General features: G+C 41.6%; 1 protein-coding gene across 1 annotated transcript in view; it reads right to left on the bottom strand.

Moving 5' to 3' along the window:
• KNTC1 (kinetochore associated 1) overlaps positions 1-25,958 on the bottom strand; it is a 1,377,837-nt gene that overhangs the window by 1,253,212 nt on the left and 98,667 nt on the right. The window contains exons 6-7 of the mRNA XM_053701768.1: positions 25,432-25,509; positions 4,833-4,867 (exon numbers count right to left, since the gene is read on the bottom strand). Coding sequence (XP_053557743.1) covers positions 4,833-4,867; positions 25,432-25,509 — 113 coding nt within the window. The remainder of the gene's footprint in view (positions 1-4,832; positions 4,868-25,431; positions 25,510-25,958) is intronic.

Genomic DNA, 25,958 nt, shown 5'->3' with positions numbered 1-25,958 from the left:
GCCTGACAAAAAGCCCGAACGTCTAGGACATCAGCCAGACGCTTGTGCAACAGAATAGACAAAGCAGATATCTGTCCCTTTAAGGAACTAGTGGACAATCCTTTCTCCAATCCTTCTTGGAGAAAAGACAAAATCCTAGGAATCCTGATCTTACTCCATGAGTAGCCTTTGGATTCACACCAAAAAAAGATATTTACGCCATATCTTATGATAGATCTTCCTGGTGACAGGCTTTCGAGCCTGAATCAAGGTATCTAAGACCGACTCAGAGAAACCCCGCTTTGAAAAAATCAAGCGTTCAATCTCCAAGCAGTCAGTTGCAGAGAAATTAGATTTGGATGCTTGAATGGACCTTGAATCAAAAGGTCCCGTCTCAGTGGCAGAGTCCATGGTGGCAGAGATGACATGTCCATCAGGTCTGCATACCAAGTCCTGCGTTGCCACGCAGGCGCTATCAAAATCACAGAAGTTCTCTCCTGTTTGATTCTGGCAATCAGACGGGGAAGGAGAGGGAATGGTGGAAACACATAAGCCAGGTTGAACGACCAGGGTACTGCTAGAGCATCTATCAGTACTGCCTGAGGATCCCTTGACCTGGATCCGTAACAAGGAAGTTTGGCGTTCTGACGAAACGCCATCAGATCCAATTCTGGTGTGCCCCATAGCTGAACCAGTTGAGCAAACACCTCCGGATGGAGTTCCCACTCCCCCGGATGAAAAGTCTGACGACTTAGAAAATCTGCCTCCCAGTTCTCCACCCCTGGGATATAGATTGCTGACAGATGGCAACAGTGAGTCTCAGCCCATTGGATTATCCTGGAAACTTCTATCATCGCCAAGGAACTCCTTGTTCCCCCCTGATGATTGATATAAGCTACAGTCGTGATGTTGTCCGACTGAAACCTGATGAATCTGGCCGAAGCCAGCTGACGCCACGCCTGAAGAGCATTGAATATCGCTCTTAATTCCAGAATATTTATTGGTAGGAGGGCCTCCTCCTGAGTCCACAAACCCTGTGCTTTCAGGGAATTCCAGACTGCACCCCAGCCCAGTAGGCTGGTGTCCATTGTCACAATAACCCACGTTGGCCTGCGGAAACACATTCCCCTTGACAGGTGATCCTGTGACAACCACCAAAGAAGAGAGTCTCTGGTCTCTTGATCCAGATTTATCTGAGGAGATAAATCTGCATAATCCCCATTCCACTGTTTGAGCATGCATAGTTGCAGTGGTCTGAGATGCAAGCGAGCGAACGGAACAATGTCCATTGCCGCTACCATAAGTCCGATTACCTCCATACACTGAGCCACTGACGGCCGAGGAATGGAATGAAGAGCTCGGCAGGTGGTTAAAATCTTTGATTTCCTGACCTCCGTCAGAAATATTTTCATGTCCACCGAATCTATCAATCAGAGTTCCCAGGAATGGAACTCTTGTGAGAGGAATAAGAGAACTCTTTTTCACGTTCACCTTCCACCCATGAGATCTTAGAAAGGCCAACACTAAGTCCGTGTGAGACTTGGCAAGTTGGAAAGTCGACGCTTGAATTAAGATGTCATCTAGATAAGACGCCACTGCTATGCCCCTCGGCCTTAGGACCGCCAGAAGGGACCCTAGCACCTTTATGAAGATTCTTGGCGCCGTGGCCAACCCGAAGGGAAGAGCCACAAACTGGTAATGCCTGTCCAGAAAGGCAAACCTGAGGAACTGGTGATGATCTTTGTGGATAGGAATGTGTAGATACGCATCCTTTAGATCCACGGTAGTCATATATTGACCCTCCTGGATCATTGGTAAAATAGTCCGAATGGTCTCCATCTTGAAGGATGGAACTCTTAGGAATTGGTTTAGGATCTTGAGATCTAGAATTGGTCTGAAGGTTCCCTCTTTTTTGGGAACCACAAACAGATTGTAGTAGAAACCTTGCCCCTGTTCTGTTTTCGGAACTGGGCAGATCACTCCCATGGTAAAAAGGTCTTCTACACAGCGTAAGAACGCCTCTCTTTTTGTCTGATTTACAGACAATTGAGAAAGATGGAACCTCCCCCTTGAAGGAGAATCTTTGAAATCTAGGAGATACCCCTACGTTACAATTTCTACGGCCCAGGAGTCCTGAACGTCTCTTGCCCAGGCCTGAGCAAAGAGAGAAAGTCTGCCCCCTACTTGATCCGGTCCCAGATTGGGGGCTACCCCTTCATGCTGTCTTAGTGGCAGCAGCAGGCTTTTTGGCCTGTTTACCCTTGTTCCAAGCCTGGTTAGGTCTCCAGGTTGGCTTGGATTGAGCAAAGTTCCCCTCTCGCTTTGCAGCAGGGGAAGAGGAAGCGGGATCACCCTTGAAGTTTCGAAAGGAACGAAAATTATTTTGTTTGGTCCTTGTCTTATTTGACTTATCTTGAGGGAGGGCATGACCCTTCCCTCCAGTGATGTCTGAAATTATCTCTTTCAGTGCAGGCCCGAATAGGGTCTTACCTTTGAAAGGGATGGTCAAAAGCTTAGATTTAGATGACACATCAGCTGACCAGGACTTAAGCCATAACGCTCTTCGCTCTAAAATGGCAAAACCTGAATTCTTTGCCGCTAACTTAGCAAGATGAAAAGCGGCGTCTGTAATAAAAGAATTAGCCAACTTAAGGGCCTTAATTCTGTCCAAAATATCATCTAGTGGGGTCTCCATCTGAAGAGCCTCTTCTAGAGCCTCAAACCAAAAAGCAGCTGCAGTGGTTACCAGAACAATGCACGCTATGGGTTGAAGAAGAAAACCCTGATGAACTAAAATTTTCTTTAGGAGACCCTCTAACTTTTTATCCATAGGATCAATGAAAGCACAACTGTCTTCAATAGGTATAGTTGTATGCTTAGCCAGAGTAGAAATAGCTCCCTCCACCTTAGGGACCGTCTGCCATGAGTCCTTTATGGTGTCAGAAATGGGGAACATTTTCTTAAAAATAGGAGGGGGAGCGAACGGAATACCTGGTCTATCCCACTCCTTAGTAACAATGTCCGAAATCCTCTTAGGGACCGGAAAGACATCAGTGTAAACAGGAACCTCTAGATATTTGTCCATTTTACACAATTTCTCTGGAACTACAATAGGGTCACAGTCATCCAGAGTAGCTAAAACCTCCCTGAGCAATAAACGGAGGTTCTCTAGATTAAATTTAAATGCCGTCATATCTGAATCTGTCTGAGGGAACATCTTTCCTGAATCAGAAATCTCTCCCTCAGACAGCAAATCCCTCATCCCTACCACAGAACATTGTGAGGGAATATCGGATACAGCTACTAAAGCGTCAGAAGGCTCCGCATTTGTTCTTAACCCAGAGCTACTGCGCTTCCCTTGCAACCCTGGCAGTTTAGATAAAACCTCTGTGAGGGTAGTATTCATGACTTAAGCCATATCTTGCAAGGTGAAAGAATTAGACGCACTAGAAGTACTTGGCGTCGCTTGTGCGGGCGTAACTGGTTGTGACACTTGGGGAGAACTAGATGGCGAAACCTGATTTACTTCTGTCTGAGAATCATTTAATGCCAAATTCTTATAAGTCAAAATATGCTGTTTGCAATTTATAGACATATCAGTACAATTGGGACACATTCTTAGAGGGGGTTCCACAATGGCTTCTAAACAAATTGAACAATGAGTTTCCTCAGTGTCAGACATGTTTAACAGGCTAGTAATGAAGCAAGCAAGCTTGGAAAACCCTTTATTTAATGAAAAAAACACAATTTGCAAAAACGGTACTATACCTTTAAGAGAGAAAACAGGCATACACAAACTGCAAAACAGGTTAAAATTGCTTCAAAAAATCTGAAATTGTAACAGTGTACCCACTAAGCTTTAGAAGGATTGCACCACAAGTAAAAAAGCAATAGACCTCCAAATGAAAAAAACGGATTGTTAAGTGTCTAAAACCGGTTAAAACCCCCTAAAGCACCTTGCCACAGCTCTGCTGTGGCCCTACCTGCCCTTAGGAAGCGATAATATGGGGTTTAAAGCTTCAATTAGTCCCTCAGAAGACTCTCAGGAGAAGTTGCTTGCTGCTTGTAAATGTAGGCCCCGCCCACCTCGATGTTGCTGGGGCCTACACAAAACTAACAAACCCTGCCTGAAAGCCATGTGGGTTATAAACAACCCCAAAGAACCTGCAAGCAAATGTCCCATAAAACAGAAAACGTTACTCCCAGACACAAAAACATTTGTCCCAAATTCACATAAACTGAGTGCCCACAAAAAATTAACCCTTTATACAAGCTAGTAAAAACCTCTGATAACACTAGGATTACTGCTTACCCTTCCCCTAATGGGGACACTGTCAGCCTTTCTGAGTTAACACAGTCTCTGCAGAAAATATGACTGAACATACCTCATTGCTGTATAGCAAGAAACTGTTCCTCACACTGAAGTTTTCCTGTACTCCTCAGCTCATGTGGGAACAGCAGTGGACCTTAGTTACAAATGCTAAGATCATCATCCTCCAGGCAGAAATCTTCATCTATGTCCTGCCTGAGAGTAAATAGTACAACACCGGTACCATTTAAAAATAACAAACACTTGATTGAAGATAAAATAAAACTAACAGTTTAACACCTCTTCTCTTTACTCTTCCTGCTTAGAGCCAGCAACGAGAATGACTGGGGGGTGGAGTTAAGCTGGGAGCTATATAGACAGCTCTGCTGTGGTGCTCTCATTGCTACTTCCTGTCAGGAAGGACAATATCCCACAAGTTAGGATGAATCCGTGGACTCGGTACATCTTGCAAAAGAAATCTTCTTTATGAGTAACAAATAACTAAGTATAAGATAAAGTTTAGAACAAAAAAAATAAAAAATACCTCTTTGGCAGTTCCTATGTCCATGTGCTCAATTGCTGTATAAAAGAAATATGTTTGTTTAAAGATAGTTATAAATCAGTGAAACACATTGACCAATCTTTGTATGCCCAGTCGCTCTTCTCAAACTAGTTTACAGCTTTCAAATTAAATATGTAAATGCTATTGACTATTTTATATAATGAGGAGTATGCTGATGTTACTTCTGTCTAAATGACTAAGTACAAAAGTGAGAAGGAAAATTCCTGTGTAGGAGTTAACATTTCAAGATGCATCTAATCAAGCATTGTTCTTTTACATATACAGTATCTCAAACTACACGTTTATTCAAGCATATGTAAACGTTTTCAGGGAGTGACCCTGTCCTCAGACAAGTGAGTTTTGTCACTTGTCTGAGGACGGGGTCACTCCCCAAAAACGTTTACATATGCTTAAATAAATTTGGACTTTCCACACGGTGAGTGCTCTCTTTTGATTACTTCTATGGATATACTTGGGATGCACCCCGGATTACAATTATAAGTGAGTGCTGGACTTCTGCATCTCTATATATATATACACACACACACACACATACATATATATATATATATATATATATATATATATATATATATATATATATATATATATATATACAAAAATAAACAAATAGAGTCCAGCACTATTGAGCTTTTTTACCTGGCTGTGTGCTCGTTACAATGGGCTATCAGCAAAAACCCAAACAGATACAGTCCATATGTAGAAAATAACAGCACCACTGCATCAATATTCTTAAAGGTGAATTATTTCTTTATTGGTGATTTCACAACCATTAAAACAGTGACGTTTCGGACCTACATGGTCCTTAATCATGCATAGTTAAAACACAGTAAAACACACATTTAAAAAGGGTGATTGAACCAATCAGATTTCAGCTCATATTATTAATTGAATTAACCCATACCTATCCAGGCATGAAAATATAAATGTTTACTTTTTCTGTTAGTGGCCTCTAGTGGTACCATGTTGAATGTCACCTTAATTCAATGTCAAAATTCATAAAAACAAATACAAATCATAGTCCCTATTCAGACCATAAGGATGTAGTGTATTTAATTTCTTAATCCACCAGACCTCTTTTTGTTTCAGTTTAAGTTCTCTGTCACCTCCTCTCCTATGTATAGGAATATGATCGATTACTTGGAAGCGCAACTGACTAACTGTATGTCCCATTTGAGTAAAATGTTCAGATACTGGTAAAGACATATCTTTAGATTTAATTGATGCCTTGTGCTGACTAAACCTATCCCTAGCGGCCTGGGTGGTCTCTCCGATGTAACAGAGGCCACATGGACATTTAAGTAGATAGATTACATAATTAGTTTGACAGGTGTAAAGACCATTGATGATATACTGTTTACGCTTATCATTCTGTGCCAAAAATTTGCCTCTAATTACTGAATTACACTGTGCACAGTGTAGACATGGATAACATCCTTTATTAGGAGTGGTCAAATAGTTAATTTCAGGCTGTTTAGTAGTCCCCACATCTGCTTTAACTAGATTGTCCCTTAAATTTCTCACCCGTCTATATGATGGCATCGGTGGTAATTTAAAGGACTCAACTTCTGGATTAAATTTTGATAATAAATGCCAGTGTTTCCTTAAAAAAGATAACCTGCAAGATGTACCGAGTCCACGGTTTCATCCTTACTTGTGGGATACCAATACCAAAGCTTTAGGACACGGATGAAGGGAGGGACAAGACAGGAACCTAAACAGAAGGCACCATTGCTTGCAAAACCTCTCCCCCAAAAATAGCCTCCGAAGAAGCAAAAGTATCAAATTTGGAAAATTTGGAAAAGGTATGAAGCGAAGACCAAGTCGCAGCCTTACAAATCTGTTCAACAGAAGCCTCATTTTTAAAAGCCTATGTGGAAGCCACCGCTCTAGTGGAGTGAGCTGCAATTCTTTCAGGAGGCTGCTGTCCAGCAGTCTCATAAGCCAAACGGATGATGCTTTTCATCCAAAAGGAAAGAGAGGTAGCCGTAGCCTTTTGACCTCTACGCTTTCCAGCATAGACAACAAACAAAGAAGATGATTGGCGAAAATCTTTGGTTGCCTGCAAATAAAACTTCAAAGCACGAACCACTTCCAAGTTGTGCAACAGACGTTTCTTCCTAGAAGAAGGATTAGGACACAGAGAAGGAACAACAATTTCCTGATTGATATTCCAGTTAGAAACAACCTTAGGGAGGAACCCAGGTTTGGTACGCAAAACCACCTTATCAGCATGGAAAACAAGATAAGGCGAGTCGCATTGTAATGCAGATAGTTCAGAAACCCTTCGAGCTGAAGAGATAGCAACTAGAAACAGAACTTTCCAAGATAGAAGCTTAATATCTATGGAATGCATGGGTTCAAACGGAACCCCTTGAAGAACATTAAGAACTAAATTTAGACTCCATGGCGGAGCAACAGGTTTTAACACAGGCTTGATTCTAACTAAAGCCTGACAAAAAGCCTGAACGTCTGGTACATCAGCCAGACGCTTGTGCAATAGGATAGACAAAACAGATATCTGTCCCTTTAAGGAACTAGCTGACAATCCTTTCTCCAATCCTTCTTGAAGGACAAAATCCTAGGAATCCTGATCTAACTCCATGAGTAGCCTTTGGATTCGCACCAAAAAAGATATTTACACCATATCTTATGATAGATGTTCCTGGTGACAGGCTTTCGAGCCTGAATCAAGGTATCTATGACCGACTCAGAGAAACCCCGCTTTGATAAAAATCAAGCATTCAATCTCCAAGCAGTCAGTTGCAGAGAAATTAGATTTGGATGCTTGAACGGACCTTGAATTAGAAGGTCCCGTCGCAGTGGCAGAGTCCATGGTGGTAGAGATGACATGTCCACCAAGTTTGCATACCAAGTCCTGCGTGGCCACGCAGGTGCTATCAAAATCACAGAAGCTCTCTCCTGTTTGATTCTTGCAATCAAACGGGGAAGAAGAGGAAATGGTGGAAACACATAAGCCAGGTTGAACGACCAGGGTACTGCTAGAGCATCTATCAGTACTGCCTGAGGATCCCTGGACCTGGATCCGTAACAAGGAAGTTTGGCGTTCTGACGAGACGCCATCAGATCGAATTCTGGTGTGCCCCATAGCTGAACCAGTTGAGCAAACACCTCCGGATGGAGCTCCCACTCCGCCGGATGAAAAGTCTGACGACTTAGAAAACCTGCCTCCCAGTTCTCTACCCCTGGGATATAGATCGCTGATAGATGGAAAGAGTGAGTCTCAGCCCATTGGATTATCCTGGAAACTTCTATCATCGCCAAGGAACTCCTTGTTCCCCCCTGATGATTGATATAAGCTACAGTCGTGATGTTGTCCGACTGAAACCTGATGAATCTGGCCGAAGCCAGCTGAGGCCAAGCCTGAAGAGCATTGAATATCGCTCTTAATTCCAGAATATTTATCGGTAGGAGGACCTCCTCCTGAGTCCACAAACCCTGTGCTTTCAGGGAATTCCAGACTGCACCCCAGCCCAGTAGGCTGGGGTCCGACGTCACTATAACCCACGCTGGCCTGCGGAAACACATTCCCCTGGACAGGTGATCCTGTGACAACCACCAAAGAAGAGAGTCTCTGGTCTCTTGATCCAGATTTATCTGAGATAAATCTGCATAATCCCCATTCCACTGTTTGAGCATGTATAGTTGCAGTGGTCTGAGATGAAAGCGAACGAACGGAACTATGTCCATTGCCGCTACCATAAGTCCGATTACCTCCATACACTGAGTCACTGACGGCCGAGGAATGGAATGAAGAGCTCGGCAGGTGGTTAAAATCTTTGATTTCCTGACCACCGTCAGAAAATTTTTCATGTCCACCGAATCAATCAGAGTTCCCAGGAATGGAACTCTTGTGAGAGGAATAAGAGAACTCTTTTTCACGTTCACCTTCCACCCATGAGATCTTAGAAAGGCCAACACTAAGTCCGTGAGAGACTTGGCAAGTTGGAAAGTCGACGCTTGAATTAGGATGTCGTCTAGATAAGGCACCACTGCAATGCCCCGCGGTCTTAGGACCGCCAGCAGGGACCCTAGCACTTTTGTGAAGATTCTTGGCGCCGTGGCCAACCCGAAGGGAAGACCCACAAACTGGTAATGCCTGTCCAGAAAGGCAAACCTTAGGAATTGGTGATGATCTTTGTGGATAGGAATGTGCAGATTCAATCCTTTTTTGGGAACCACAAACAGATTGGAGTAGAAACCTTGTCCCTGTTCTGCTTTCGGAACTGGGCAGATCACTCCCATGGTAAAAAGGTCTTCTACACGTAAGAACGCCTCTCTTTTTGTCTGGTTTACAGACAATTGAGAATGATGGAATCTCCCCCTTGGAGGAGAATCTTTGAAATCTAAAAGATACCCCTGGGTTACAATTTCTACGGCCCAGGAGTCCTGAACGTCTCTTGCCTGAGCAAAGAGAGAGAGTCTGCCCCCTACTAGATCCGGACCCGGATCGGGGGCTACCCCTTCATGCTGTCTTAGTGGCAGCAGCAGGCTTTTTGGCCTGTTTACCCTTGTTCCAAGCCTGGTTAGGTCCCCAGGTTGGCTTGGATTGAGCAAAGTTCCCCTCTTGCTTTGCAGCAGGGGGAAGAGGAAGCGGGACCACACCTTGAAGTTTCGAAAGGAACGAAAATTATTTTGTTTGGTCCTTGTCTTATTTGACTTATCTTGAGGGAGGGCATGACCCTTCCCTCCAGTAATGTCTGAAATGATCTCTTTCAGTGCAGGCCCGAATAGGGTCAAAAGCTTAGATTTTGATGACACATCAGCCAACCAGGACTTAAGCCATAACGCTCTACGCTCTAAAATGGCAAAACCTGAATTCTTTGCCGCTAACTTAGCGAGATGAAAAGCGGCGTCTGTAATAAAAGAATTAGCTAGCTTAAGAGCTATAATTCTGTCCAGAATATCCTCTAGTGGGGTCTCCACCTGAAGAGCCTCTTCTAGAGCCTCAAACCAAAAGGCAGCTGCAGTGGTTACAGGAACAATGCACGCTATGGGTTGAAGAAGAAAACCTTGATGAACAAAATTTTCTTTAGGAGACCCTCTAATTTTTTATCCATAGGATCAATGAAAGCACAACTGTCTTCAATAGGTATAGTTGTACGCTTAGCCAGAGTAGAAATAGCTCCCTCCACCTTAGGGACCGTCTGCCATGAGTCCCTCATGGTGTCAGATATGGGAAACATTTTCTTAAAAACAGGAGGGGGAGCGAACGGAATACCTGGTCTATCCCACTCCTTAGTAACAATGTCCGAAATCCTCTTAGGGACCGGAAAAACATCAGTGTAAACAGGAACCTCTAGATATTTGTACACATTTTCTCTGGAACTACAATAGGGTAACAATCATCCAGAGTCGCTAAAACCTCCCTGAGCAATAAACGGAGGTGTTCTAGCTTAAATTTAAATCCCGTCATATCTGAATCTGTCTGAGGGAGTAACCTTCCTGAATCAGAAATCTCTCCCTCAGATAGCAAATCCCTCATCCCTACTTCAAAACATTGTGAGGGAGTATCGGATACGGCAACTAAAGCGTCAGAAGGCTCCGCATTTGTTCTTAACCCAGAGCTACTGCGCTTCCCTTGCAACACTGGCAGTTTAGATAAAACCTCTGTAAGGGTAGTATTCATAACAAAGGCCATATCTTGCAAGGTGAAAGAATTAGACGCACTAGAAGTACTTGGCGTTGCTTGTGCGGGCGTTACTGGTTGTGACACTTGGGGAGAACTAGATGGCAAAACCTGATTTCCTTCTGTCTGAGAATCTTCCAATGCCAAACTCTTATAAGTCAAAATATGCTGTTTGCAATTTATAGACATATCAGTACAAGTGGGACACATTATAAGAGGGGGTTCCACAATGGCTTCTAAACAAATTGAGCAATAAGTTTCCTCAATGTCAGACATGTTGAACAGGCTAGTAATGAGACAAGCAAGCTTGGAAAACACTTTATTTAATGAAAAAAACACAATTTTCAAAAACGGTACTGTGCCTTTAAGAGAAAAAGACATACACAAACTGCAAAAATGCTTAAAATTGCCTCAAATTTTCTGAAATTTTTACAGTACACCCACTAAGTTATAGTAAGATTGCACCACAAATATCTAAGCAATATACCCCCAAATGAAAAAAACGGATTGACAAATGTCTAAACCCGGTAAAAAACTAAATTTATGCTTACCTGATCAATTTCTTTCTCTTGTGGTGTATCCAGTCCACGGGTTCATCCATTACTTGTGGGATATTCTCCTTCCCAACAGGAAGTTGCAAGAGGACACCCACAGCAGAGCTGTCTATATAGCTCCTCCCCTAAGCCCCACCTCCAGTCATTCCAACGAAGACAAGTAGGAAAAAGGAGAAACTATAGGGTGCAGTGGTGACTGTAGTTTAAAAAATAAAAACACCTGCCTTAAAGTGACAGGGCGGGCCGTGGACTGGATACACCACAAGAGAAGGAAATTTATCAGGTAAGCATAAATTTTGTTTTCTCTTGTAAGGTGTATCCAGTCCACGGGTTCATCCATTACTTGTGGGATACCAATACCAAAGTTTTAGGTCACGGATGAAGGGAGGGACAAGGCAGGTACTTAAACGGAAGGCACCACTGCCTGTAAGACCTTTCTCCCAAAAATAGCCTCCGAAAAAGTAAAAGTATCAAATTTGGAAAATTTGGAAAAAGTATGAAGCGAAGACCAAGTTGCCGCCTTACAAATCTGTTCAACAGAGGCCTCATTTTTAAAAGCCCACGTGGAAGCTACCGCTCTGTAATTCTTTCAGGAGGCTGCTGGCCAGCAGTCTCATAAACCAAACGGATTATGCTTCTTAGCCAAAAAGAAAGAGAAGTTGCCGAAGCCTTTTGGCCTCTCCTCTTTCCAGAGAAGACAACAAACAATGCAGATGTTTGACGAAAATCCTTAGTAGCTTGCAAATAAAACTTTAAAGCACGAACCACGTCAAGATTGTGTAACAGACGTTCCTTCCTTGAAGAAGGATTAGGACACAGTGACGGAACAACAATTTCCTGATTGATATTCCTATTAGATACTACCTTAGGAAGAAACCCAGGTTTGGTACGCAAAACTACCTTATCTGCATGGAAGATCAGATAAGGGGAATCACACTGCAAGGCAGATAACTCTGAAACTCTTCGAGCCGAAGAGATAGCTACCAAAAACAGAGCTTTCCAAGATAAAAGCTTGATATCTATGGAATGCAAGGGTTCAAACGGAACCCCTTGAAGAACCTTAAGAACTAAATTTAAACTCCATGGCGGAGCAACAGGTTTAAACACAGGCCTGATTCTAATCAAAGCCTGACAAAACGCCTGAACGTCTGGAACATCAGCCAGGCGCTTGTGCAAAAGAATAGACAGAGCAGAAATCTGTCCCTTTAAGGAACTAGCCAATAATCCCTTTTCCAATCCTTCTTGGAGAAAAGATAGTATCTATCTAGTACTATACTTAAGAAGCTTAGACTTTGAAGTAACGTCTGCTGACCAGGACTTAAGCCATAGCGCCCTATGCGCCAAAATGGCAAAACCTGAATTCTTAGCCGTTAGTTTGGTTAACTGAAAAACGGCGTCACAAATAAAGGAATTAGCTAATTTAAGAGCTTTAATCCTGTCTAGAATATCGTCTAACGGGGTCTCTACCTGCAGAGCCTCCTCAAGAGACTCAAACCAAAAAGCCGCTGCAGCAGTAACTGGGGCTATGCATGCAAGACGCTGGAGAATAAAACCTTGATGTACAAAAATTTTCTTAAGGAGACCCTCCAATTTTTTATCCATAGGATCTAGGAAAGCACAACTGTCCTCGACGGGGATAGTTGTACGCTTAGCTAGGGTAGAGACTGCTCCCTCCACCTTAGGGACAGTCTGCCACGAGTCCCATATGGCGGCATCTATGGGAAACATCTTTTTGAAAGCAGGAGGGGGAGAGAACGTCACACCTGGTCTATCCCATTCCTTAGTAATAATTTCCGAAAACCTCTTAGGGACTGGAAAAACCATCAGTGTAAACAGGCACTGCAAAGTATTTGTCCATTTTACACAATTTCTCTGGGACCACAATGGGGTCACAGTCATCCAGAGTCGCTAAAACCTCCCTAAGCAATAAGCGGAGGTGTTCAAGCTTAAATTTAAACGCTGTCATTTCAGAATCAGACTGAAGTAAAGCCTTCCCTGAGTCTGAAATGTCACCCACAGATAGAAGCTCACCTGCCTCGGCTTCTGAGTATTGTGAGGGTATATCGGACACAGGCATTAAAGCGTCAAAAAGCTTTGTATTAGTTCTAGCCCCAGAGCTGTCTCGCTTTCCTTGTAACCCTGGCAGTTTGGACAATACCTCTGTGAGGGTAGTATTCATAACTGCCGCCATGTCCTGTAAGGTAAAAGAATTAGACGCGCTAGATGTACTTGCCGTCACCTGAGCGGGAGTTATAGGTCCTGACACATGGGGAGAGCTAGATGGCATAATCTCCCTTTTTTCAGTCAGAGAATCCCCTGGAGATAAATCTTTAAGCGCCATAATATGGTCTTTATAGTTTATAGAAATTTCAGTACATTTGGTACACATTCTAAGAGGGGGTTCCACCATGGCTTCTAAACATATTGAATAAGGAGTTTCCTCTATGTCAGACATGTTTAACAGACTAGTAATGAGACAAGCAAGCTTGGAAAACACTTTAATAAAGGTGAAACAGCAATTAAACAAAAACGTTACTGTGCCTTTAAGAGAAAAAAACTAACACTTAAACTGCAAAAAAGTGAAAAAATATAGTAAAGTCTTTGAAATTTTTACAGTGTGTGTAAGGGACTAAAGCAACATTGCACCCACTTGCAAATGGATGATTAACCCCTTAGGCCCCAAACCGGATTTAAAAAACGTTAAAAGACAGTTGAGCACCCTGCCACAGCTCTGCTGAGGCTCCTACCTGCCCTCAAATACGATTTTGTGCAGAAATAAACCCCTTATAATGGTCCTCGGGTGTCAGAGGACTCCTCTAGGGAAACTGGATGTCTCAGTCTGAATTAAAACTGCGCATTTAGAGCGCTAAAATAGGCCCCTCCCACCATGTACTGGATGCCAGAGGGGCCTTAAGAAAGTACTCCTAGGAGTATCTGATTAGCCATGTGGAAACTAGGCCCCAAATAAAGAGTTATCTCCCTCAGAGAAAAAACGTCCTATTTATGAAGTCATGTAAACGTTTTGTCACTAAGTAATATAAGTATTAACATGAGTATTACCCTGTTTTGTAAGCATGATCCCAGTCGCTGTTAAATCACTGCATCAGGCTTACCTCAAATACAAAAGGCTCTGTTAGCATTTTCTAGAACTCATTTCATCTCTCTAGAAATAAAGATACTGAACATACCTCAAAGCAGGTAATCTGCAGACCGTTCCCCCAACTGAAGTTGTCCCATACTCTTCAGTTATGTGTGAGAACAGCAGTGGACCTTAGTTACAAACCGCTAAGATCATCAAACCTCCAGGCAGAACTTTTCTTCTAATTTCTGCCTGAGAGTAAAACAGTACAACGTCGGTACCGTTTAAAAATAAACTCTTGATTGAAGGTAAAACTACACTAAGTCAGCACATATCTCTTGATACTTCCTTTCTTGTCGAGAGTTGCAAGAGAATGACTGGAGGTGGGGCTTAGGGGAGGAGCTATATAGACAGCTCTGCTGTGGGCGTCCTCTTGCAACTTCCTGTTGAGAAGGAGAATATCCCACAAGTAATGGATGAACCCGTGGACTGGATACACCATACAAGAGAAAAAACCCTGTCAGCACCTTGCCACAGCTCTGCTGTGGCCCTACCTGCCCTTAGGGAACGATTCTGTGGGAATAAAGCTTTGATTGGGCCCCAGAAGAGTACCAGGACCTCTGGAGACTTGCTTGCCTGCATCAACTAAGTGCGCAACTGAGGCGTGAAAATAGGCCCCGCCCCTCTCACTCGATGTTGCTGGGGCCTACACAAAAACCTTTTTTTGAAAGCCATGTGGGTTATAAAAACCCTTAAATAAGCCAAGTGTACCCTCAAACATATGTCCCATAAAACACAAACGTTTGCCCAATATATTATACACAAACTGAGTGCCCATAAGATTAGCCCTGTATGTAAGCTAGTAATGCCCCTTATATAACTAGGATTACTGCTTATCCTTCCCCTAATGGGGACACTGTCAGCCTTTCTGAGTTAACACAGTCTCTGCAGAAAAAATGACTGAACATACCTCATTGCTGTATAGCAAGAAACCGTTCCTCACACTGAAGTTTTCCTGTACTCCTCAGCTTCTGTGGGAACAGTAGTGGACCTTAGTTACAAATGCTAAGATCATCATCCTCCAGGCAGAAATCTTCATCTATGTCCTGCCTGAGAGTAAATAGTACAACACCGGTACCATTTAAAAACAACAAACTCTTGATTGAAGATATAATAAAAACTAACAGTTTAACACCTCTTCTCTTTACCCTTCCTGCTTAGAGCCAGCAAAGAGAATGACTGGGGGGTGGAGTTAAGGGGGAAGCTATATAGACAGCTCTGCTGTGGTGCTCTCTTTGCTACTTCCTGTTAGGAAGGACAATATCCCACAAGTAAGGATGAAACCGTGGACTTGGTACATCTTGCAAAAGAAAACAGCAGTTACCTCCATGATAATCTGCCTGGCAGCAAGGCATGTTTGAAAGGCTTCCTTCCTAACATGGACCTGTGGAAAACAAAGAAAAAGAATAAGTAAACATACATAGTCTTTTTACCAAAGGGCAGCTCACAACATGGGAGGCACAGAAAGGATTATACCCCTCCAATTCCCAAAAGCTTAAAAGCCACCACTGAGCTACTGAAGAGACTGAAGTGGAATACGGCTAAAACCCCAGAAAAAAACAGAACAAACTTGTCCTGCGTGAAAATAAACTCTTGATTGAAGAATCAGACACCAAACTTTACCCCTTCCTTGTAACTAATACAAGCAAAGAGAATGACTGGGGGTTGTGGGTAAGGGGAGTGGGTATTTAACAGCTTTGCTGTGGTGCTCTTTGCCTCCTCCTGCTGGTCAGGAGTGATATTCCCAATAATGATGATCCGTGGATTCACTGTGTCATTAGAAAGAAATAACCCTATTTACGGCAACTCCACGCATCACAACCAGTTTGTGAGCCAATAAATTATTTAAACCTGTTTCTGACTGACAAAAAAATGTTTGAGAATATAGCTCCTCAAACAAATTTATATGCCAGCCAGTATCTGTCGGCTAATCCCAACTCTCACTACTTTAAGAAACACCTGGCACCCCACTGACCTCACAGAAATTAAAATGGGCAGGCCCCATTTTGGCCCTGTAACTTCCAAAACCCCATAAAACCTGAATATGGGGAGTTTTGTTGGACTTGTTGACACAAAGATGGGTGTTTTATACCAGTAAAACATATTAAGGGTGATGATATAAACAGTGAAAGTGTAGTGTTTGCAAGAAAAATGGGGGGGGGGGGGAGGAACAGGACCACTAAATTGGACTAGGTTTTACGACAAAGTGGCTACTAAAAAATACTGGCCATACCCCATTTGGAATACCCTGTGATATCTACTGAGTGCCATCATGGGGGTAATTTTCTTTCCTGGCCTGCTATACTGTCTTAAAGGTGACATAGGCCTAGAAAATCAATTTGTCAAAATTCCATGTAAATGAGCAGGCCCCATATTTGGGCCTGTAAAAACCCCAAATCCCAGAAAATCTGTACATAGGGGGCATTGTTGTACTTGTGAAACATTGCAGAATACTAATATGCGTGTTTTACTGCAGTAAAACTTATCTTGATTATGATATTCACAATAAAAAATGTTAGCGTTTGCGTGCTTGGAAAATATAAAAATGTCTTTTTCTCACACTTGCTTATATTGTATTCATATTAAATTATAGGCAAAATTTAAATATTTGATGTCAAAATAAAGCCCAATTTGTCATCTAAAAAAATAATATAATAAGTGGTGGTGCACTTAATGTGAAAGAGGTAAATTAAGGTTGAACAAACATCTAGCTCAAATTCTAGGGTTTGTTACGTTCAAAACATGGACAATTACATCTGTCCTTAAGGGGGTTAACATATTGATGAATAAGTAGATTCCAAATGTTGTTGTATTAATGACTCCTACACTGTGGTACAGACTGTTAAGAACTAGTCCGTCCGTCCCCCCGTCAACCCGGGTAATCCCCTAAGCCATGAAGGCTACAGAGAACACCTTAAAATGGACATTGTACTCTAGATTTTTCTTTGCATAAATATATTGCAGATTATCCATATATTTAGCCCATCTAGGTGCATTTTTGTAAAAATGTATAGTTTTGCTTATTTTTAAATAACATTGTGCTAATTTTCAGACTTCTAACCAAGCCCCAAAGTTTTAGAGGGTTCTGCTATCAGCCATTTTTAGTGGGTGTCCCAAGCTAACTTCATCAACAGTGCTAAATTGGGAGCTTCTAAGTAAGTTTTTAAAAGGTTTTATACTGGATTTGTATATCAGCATCTGTGCATATTCTTCGTTATAGTAGTGTCTATTACATGCAGTTAAATGAAAATTGATGTATACTGCCCCTTTGAGGATACTGAGAATTTGATACACAACCATTTTGACAAACTGGAGAAGCAAATTATGAAAGCACTAATTTTTAATCAAAACATTAACATGGCAGTTAAGGTGTCACCAACCTAAATGTGGAAGGCAACCGACAGGACTTTGGTGGCCCCTTCTCCATCTGAGGCAAAGGCAGAACACCTGAAAGTGGAAAAGAGGTCCACTGTAGCCAAAAGATGCCACTGCAGTTGTCGGACAACCCTGCTCAAAGGCTACAAATGAGTGAGGCACCCAACAGGAGTTTCTACTTTGGAAAGGATGTACATCTTTTATCTAGAAAATTATTATTGAAAAATATATATATATTCTGGAGAGGAACAAGAAACACTAAATGTGTTACATTAATTGATTATTGAAAATACAGACACAAGGAATTATACCTGTTTCCACATGTAAATCTAAATTTAAACCTAAATCCACATATACCGCTTCAATGTCCATATCACCAGAGGTACAAGTATTTTGTAAAATGACTTGCAAATAAATTTAAAAATAACCCATTAAAAAAAGGGTCAATCCAACTTAACAATACATAAAACAAAAGGCATTGACTGAGAGCAAAACTTGGCAGCATACTGTAATTAAGTCTTCAGAAAAGGGAGGGAATGTTGTACTATGGCCTAAGGATGTGTGGCCAAGGCAATGAAACAACTAACTAGAACCACATGTTATAAAAATAAAAACGGATCTTCAATCCACAAAGCTCATATGAAGAACAATATAACAATTAAATAAATAATATGTGGCAAAATAATAGAATTACAAATAAAAAATTTAATTCAGGAAAACCCAAAGATTGCAGCTATATACTTTTTACTTAAGATTTGCAAAAATCCAATGCATCCACCTGGAAGGCCAATTTTATCTAGCAATGAAAATTTAACAGAAACTGCCATCAGATATGAGATAAATAGTTTTACCTTCTTAAAGGGACAGTAAACCCAAAAATTTTCTTTCATTATTTAGATAGAGAATACAATTTTTAAAATGTTTCCAATTTAGTTCAATTATAAAATTTGTTTAGTTCTCATGTAATTCTTTGTTGAAGGGATACCTAGGTAGGTAGCGTGCACATGCCTGAAGCACTACATGACAGGAAATAGTGCTGCCATCTAGTGCTCCTGCTAATGTATATTATTGTTGCAAAACTGCTGACATATAGTGTTGTGGACACGTGTACACTCATGAGCTTACATCCCAGCTTTTCAACAAAGGATAACAAGAAAACAAAGAAAATTTGATAACAGAAGTAAATTGGAAAGCTGTTTAAAATCGTATGCTCTATCTGAATCATGAAAGAAAAAATGTGGGTTGTATGTCCCTTTAAGTACACGACACTATGGAGATAAATGTTTTTTTTACAGATTTAGTATTTTATTTTTTTTATTTTTTTTAAAGTGATTAGTTGCAGCTGGCCTGGAATTTCTATACACAAAAACATAAGACACACAGGATTTATAATATTTTCAATCAAGCCCATAATAGCTTTATTATTAATTTACTAAAATTAATTGTGACCCATAATATGTTTAAGTTTAAAGAGCAATATCTTTAAAATTAAGGTACAGCTATGGGCACAGCATGTGCGCCAACGTATGCCAATTTGTTTTTAGGAAATCTGTAGTTATTTGATATATTTATGAAAGGAAACTTATACTGATCATATACCATTATAAATAAGGCACATTGATGGCGTATTGTTTATTTGGGGCGGTACTCCAGAAAAAACAATTTATGCTTACCAAATTAATTCCTTTCCTTCCTGGCAGGGAGAGTCCACGACTTCATTCCTTACTGTTGGGAAATATAACACCTGCCACCAAGAGGAGGCAAAGACACCCCAGCCAAAGGCTTAAATATCCCTCCCACTTCCCCTATCCCCCAGTCATTCTGCCGAGAGAACAAGGAAAAGTAGGAGAAACATCAAGGTATAAAGGTGCCAGAAGAAATAATATTTTTAAAAAAAGGAGCCGCCCAACAAAAATAAATTACGGGCGCGGTCGTGGACTCTGCCTTCCAGGAAGGAAAGGAATCTATGTGGTAAGCATAAATTATGTTTTCCTTCCATAAGGCACAGAGAGTCCACAACTTCATTCCTTACTGTTTGAAAAACTATACCCAAGCTCCAGAGGACACTGAAGGAATAACGGGAGGGAACAAAAGAGGCGGACCCTACTCTGAGGGCACCACAGCCTGCAAAACTTTTTTCCCGAAAAGTGCTTCAGCAGAAGCAAACACATCAAACTTGTAAAATTTAGCAAGTGTGTAAGGAGGACCAGGTAGCCGCCTTACAAATATAATCCATAGAGGCTTTGTTCTTAAAAGCCTAGGAGGAAGCCACTGCTCTAGTGGAATGAGCCGTAATCCTCTGAGGAGGCCATCGCCCCACTGTCTCATAAGTTAAGCAGATGACACTCTTCAAGCAGAAAGATAGAGAAGTCGTAGTAGCCTTCTGCCCCTTACGCTTCCCTGTATAGATGACAAACAAAGAGGAAGATTGTCTGAAATCCTTAGTACCCGGAAGATAGAACTTCAAGGCACGAACCACATCTAGATTGTGACGCAAGCGTTCCTTCGCTGATGAAGGATTAGGACACAAAAGAAGAAATAACAATTTCTTGATTAATGTTACGATCCGACACCACCTTAAGGAGGAACCCTAATTTAGTATGCAAAATCGACTTATCAGCATGGAAAACAAGATAAGGGGGTCACATTGCAAAGCAGAGCCTTCCAAGCTAACAATTTAATGTCAACAGTATGCATAGGCTCAAACGGAGCCTGCTGACAAACAGTAAGAAGAAGATTGAGGCTCCAAGACGGAGCCCCAGATCTAAACACAGGTCTGATCCTAGTCAGAACCTTAACAAAAGACTGCATATCCGGAAGCTCAGCTAATCTCTTGTGCAGTAACACCGACAAGGCCGATATCTGTCTCTTTAGGGAACTAGCAGATAGACCCTTCTCCAGTTCATGGAGAAAAGATACAATTCTGGCAACCTTAACCTTATGCCAGGAAAAGCCATGCTCTTCACACCAGTACAAGCAAGTCCTTCACACTTTATGGTAGATACGACAAGTAACTGGCTTACGAGCTTGAACCAGAGTGTCGATAACACTCTCAGAAACCCCTCTCTTGGCTAAGACTAAGCGTCCAATCTGCATGCAGTTAGCCTCAGAGAATATAGATTTTGATGTAAGAAGGGACCCTGTATCAGTAGATCTCTGCGACAAGGTAACCTCCACTGATGAGATGAGGAAATCCCCCCACCAGATCCGCTAACCACGTACTTCACGGCCACAATGGAGCAATCAGAATCACTAATGCTCGCTCCTGCTTGATGCAAGCCACCACACAAGGGAGAAGCGGTAATGGAGGAAAGATATACAAGTCTGAACCTCCATGGTACTAATAGTGCATCTATCAGTTTCCCCACGCGGATCCCTCGACCTAGACCCGTACCTGGGTAGCTTGGTATTGAGGCAGGATGCCATAAGATCTCTCTCTGGCGACCCCCACTCGCTGCATATCTCTGCAAATACCTCGGGTGGAAAGACCATTCCCCTGGGTAAAAGGATTGCATGCTGAGGAAGTCCGCTTCCCTGTTGTCCCCACCCGGAATGTGGATAGCTGACGACGTATATCTGTAAGTCTCCGCCCACTCTAGTATCTGAGATACTTCTCGTTCCCCCACTGATGGTTGATGTAGGCAACCAAGCTTATATTGTCTGATTGAATATGATAAACTGGGAGGAACCCAGAAGGGGCCAACCAAGCCTTCAAGGCATTGAAAATGGCCCGGAGTTCCAATATATTGATAGGAAGGGAGGACTCCTGAGTCCACAGCCCTTGTGCCTTCTTGGCACCCCAAACAGCTTCCCAGCCGGAAAGGCTTGTGTCCATAGTCACAATCTCCCAGGACGGTCTCAAGAAGATAGATGATCTGGATTGAGCCACCAAGAGAGCGAGTCTCTCGACAGGTTGTCCAGCACAATCTGTTGAGACAGATCTGAATGGTCGCCGTTCCATTGTCTCAGCATGCATAGTTGTAAGGGTCTGAGATGGAATCTAACAAAGGGAATGATGTCCACACAGAACACCATGAGTCCGATTACCTCCATACACTGGGCCACTGAGGGTCTCAAGGAGGCCTGGAGGGCAAGACATGAAGTAGTTAGCTTGCAACCTCTCTGATCTGTGAGAAATATTCTCATTGATATATAGTCTATAATTGTCCCCAGGAAATTCACCCTTGTACTTGGAGTAAGAGAACGCTTTTCCTTTGATGAAAGTTTATCTTTCATCAATGTGATCGAAGAAGACCGAGAAGGGACTACGAATGTTCTTCCGCTAGACAAAAAGATGGTGCCTGTACCAAGATATCGTCCCGGTAAGGCGCTATTGCAATACCTCGTGTTCTGGTAACTGCTAGAAGAGCCCCCAGAACCTTCGAAAATATCCTTGGAGCAGTAGCTAGGCCAAACGGAAGAGCTATGAACTGGAAGTGCTGGTTCAGAAAGGCAAACCTCAGGAACTGAAAATGTTTCCTGTGTATCAGAACGTGAAGGTATGTATCCTTCAGGTCTATGGTGGTTATAAACTGTCCTTCCTAAACCAGAAAGAGGGAACACTTAAACTTGTTTAAGCACTTCAACTCCAGAATTGGACGAAAAATTCCCTCCTTTCTGGGAACTACGAAAAGGTTTGAACAAAACCCCAAACTTCTTTCTGCTGTAGGTACCGGGACAATTACTCCTAGAGAGGAGAGATCCTGTACGCAACCTAAAAAGGCAGTCCTCTTTTCTGGTCTTGTAGACAGTCTGGAGAGTAGGAATCTGCCCCTGGGCGGATGACATTTGAATCCTATTCGGTATCCCCGAGATACAACCTCCAGGACCCATGGATCCTGTATATCCTGGAACCAAGCGTCTGAAAAAAAGAGACAGTCTGCCCCCTTCATGCCGATTTGTTCTCAGCAGGCTTCATAGTCTGTTTGGACTTATTCCAGGACTGAGCCGGCTTCCAAGTACTCTTAGGATGAGGATTGCTGTTGTTGTGATTTGTCGGAACAAAAATTAGAAAATTGCCGTCCCTTAGATCTATTTTTATCCTGCGGTAGGAAGGCACTTTTCCCTCCAGTAACTGTAGAAATAATGGAGTCCAGTGCTAGACCGAATAAAATCTTCACCTTAAAAGGAAGAGAAAGGAGTCTGGATTTAGAAGTCATATCCGCAGACCAAGGCTTCAACCAGAGAGCCCGGCAGGCTAGGACAGCAAAGCCAGAAGCCTTTGCATTTTGGCAAATAATCTGCATATTCGCGTCACAGATGAAGGAGTTAGCAATTCTCAGAGCTTTAATTCTCTCCTGAATATCCTCGAAAGGAGTCTCCACCTCAATGAGCTCCGACAGAGTGTCGCACCAGTAGGTAGCTGCTCCAGTAACCGCGGCTACAGGTGCCGGCGGTTGAAATAAAGACCCTGTATGTTGAAACATCTTCCTCAGAAAAGTTTCCATTTTCTTATCCATAGGCTCTGTAAAAGAAGAACTATCCTTCAGAGGGATAGTAGTACGCTTAGCCAGCGTAGAAATAGCCCCATCAACCTTAGGGATGAAGCCCCAGAAATCTAATTGAGAGTCAGGGACCGGGAATAATTTGTCAAGTTTAAAAGGTAAGTATTTTTTTGCAACACAAGTGAAATGTAAATTTTGATGAATTAAAGTGCCCCTGTTTTTAATAGAATTTTTAGAAACCGGGCACTTTAGCATCAAAATTTACATTCACTTTAAGCAAAAATTATATAACAAAAACATAAAATTGACATATACAGCTGATCAACAAAAACTCTGCTTTTTAGTGCCAATGATAAATAAAAATCCTGAAGAATATATAAGCATGAGAATGTATTGCAAGGAAACAGCAACCGATACATTATTACACAATACAAGTGCACATCCACAAAGTTCTATAAAAGCAATCCCATGTGATGAATTCTTGCGGTTAAGGTGAAATTGCTCAAATACTGAAATGTGTTTACAAAAAAGTAATCATCTAATGAAGACTGTTTGCTAGAGGATGCAGCAAAAGGTCTATCAAAAAGGCAAAATTCCAAGCACTAAACAGCAATAGAGAAAACAAAATGTATGCTTACCTGATAAATTCTTTTGTTTCGGAATGATGATGGTCCACAGTCCTCCATAACATATGGGAGTTCAAGTACCCATATCAGAGCTTAAAATCCCTCCCACCTACCATCTCTCTCTTAGTTAACCGTATAACGAAGTAGAGAAAAGGAAACATACTGATAGGAAAGACAAAGCAGGGTCCAAACATTGAAACAGGCAGGGCCTGTGGACCATCATCATTCCCAAAGAAAATCATTTATCAGGTAAGCATACATTTTGTTTTATTTCTTTCCTCCATAATATATGGGATCAATACCCAAGCCGATGGTCTATGTTACAGAAAGGGTTAGACAATTTAAACTGGAAAATCTTATTTAGTAAACACAGCGGCCTGAAGGACTTTCCTGCCAAAAGCTGCTTGCAAAAAGCAAAACCTCAAAGCGATAAAATCTGAAAAAAAGTATACAAAGACAACGACATGTTGCAGCTTCGCAAATCTGCTCCAAAGATGCATCATTTTTAAAAGCCCATGATGTTGCAACTGCTCTTGTAGAAAGAGCTTTAATACGCTTTGGAGGCAACTTTCCCGCCTTCAAGTAAACCTTTCGAATCACTTTTTGAGCCAAGAGGCCCACACTACCTTAGTAGCTATCTGTCCCTTATGAGTGCCAAAGTAGAGGAAAAAATAAAAAAAAGTTTGTCTGAAATCTTTACTAGCTTGGAGACTGAACTTCAAAAGCACTGACTACCTCAAAAGTATGTAATAGCCACTACTTAGAGTTAGCATGATCTAAACACAGAGAAATTCAAGATGACAGCACCCAATGGATTATTCTGCAAAAAGACCTACAGGAAGTGGACACCTATATAAGCCTGTGCATCAAAGCGCAGAGCTCCCACCAAGAAAACCTTCCTAGGAATGTATCTACGTGGAAAACCCTGGCCATGGAAAAGGAGAGAAGAAACATAGTGCTATGTAGTCACCTTTAAGGTGACCTGAGAGTTCTGATAGCCCTAACCATCTACCTAAAAAAAAATGGTCTTTATCTGACATCATGGATTACATTAGCTTGATCAACAAAATCTGTTTCTTTAGACATTCAAACCATATCCATAAGGGTATCACAAAGCAATGTCATGATTAAAAAGCACAGTGTGTTTCACAATTGGAAAAAAAAAAGTTTTTCATTATATATCAATTTATAAAATAGTTCTTGTCAAAGTTATCACAACTCATAAGAGTTACTGGTCTCCACCGAACACAGTCAAAGTTGAAAGCACTCTTGTTCTCCTTATACACAGGATCCAAGAGCATCGGAACTCATAGCATTTCTAAGTGGGGAATTTTGATACATCTAGCCTAAAGCTTTTCGTCTTGCAGGTCTCATGCCTAGCAAGTTATCAAAAAGATTGTTTAATCTCCCATCAAGAAATATTTTGTAAATAGATTTACATTGGAAAAAAATATTATATTCATATTAGAAATCTATCGCTAAGCACATGAAGTTTGGCTTAACTTGCACAGCAGTACCTTTTTGATAGAGAGGTTATAGTACAGCTATAATGTTAGCACAGTCCTGTAGTGGACACTGGATTGTAAACTTTGCAATCTAATTACACATAACTAACATACTTATCAGCTAAGTACCTTTATTTTGATCAAATATTTACATTATGGCATGTGCAAACACTGTGTAAAGTAGAGGTGTTTAAATGCATCTACAAATAACATTGTAAAAAGCGTGACCAGGCCATAATTAATTTCTATTATTCAACACTGACTTACCTTCATTAATTCTTTCAAGATGGAAGTACATAATGCAGAAGAGCCCTCCATTTGTCAAAACAAACATGTGATACACACCTATTAAAAATGGTAAGAGATTAGCACAAAAATAAAATTTTAAAAAAGTCCAATAAGATTTAGACTAGTAAAACATAGTATAGTAAATTTTCTTTTAAAGTGGTGTGGGTATAAATACAACACTAGTAAAGATTATATAAGGGGGAGGGGAAAGAAAGGTAGAGATTATGTCTTTAGGATTATTGTTTATGTATAAAATATTCTCTCTCTTCTCCCTTCTCCCAAAAGATGCTTCTGCTGAGGCAAAAACATCAAATCTGTGAAATTTTGTAAGGAAAACCAGGTGGCAGCTTTGCAAATCTATTCAACTGAAGCCTCATCCTTGAAGGCCCAATGAATAGACGCTGCACAGGTAGAATGTGCCTTAATTCGGGATGGAGGCTGCTGACCCACTTCTGTGTAAGCCATGTAAATCAAGCTTTGTAGCCAGAAGGAAAGAGTAAGAAACT

The sequence above is a fragment of the Bombina bombina genome, chromosome 2 (genome assembly GCF_027579735.1).
Source record: "Bombina bombina isolate aBomBom1 chromosome 2, aBomBom1.pri, whole genome shotgun sequence".
Lineage (NCBI taxonomy): Eukaryota > Metazoa > Chordata > Amphibia > Anura > Bombinatoridae > Bombina > Bombina bombina.
This window is presented reverse-complemented; position numbering and strand designations above follow the sequence as displayed.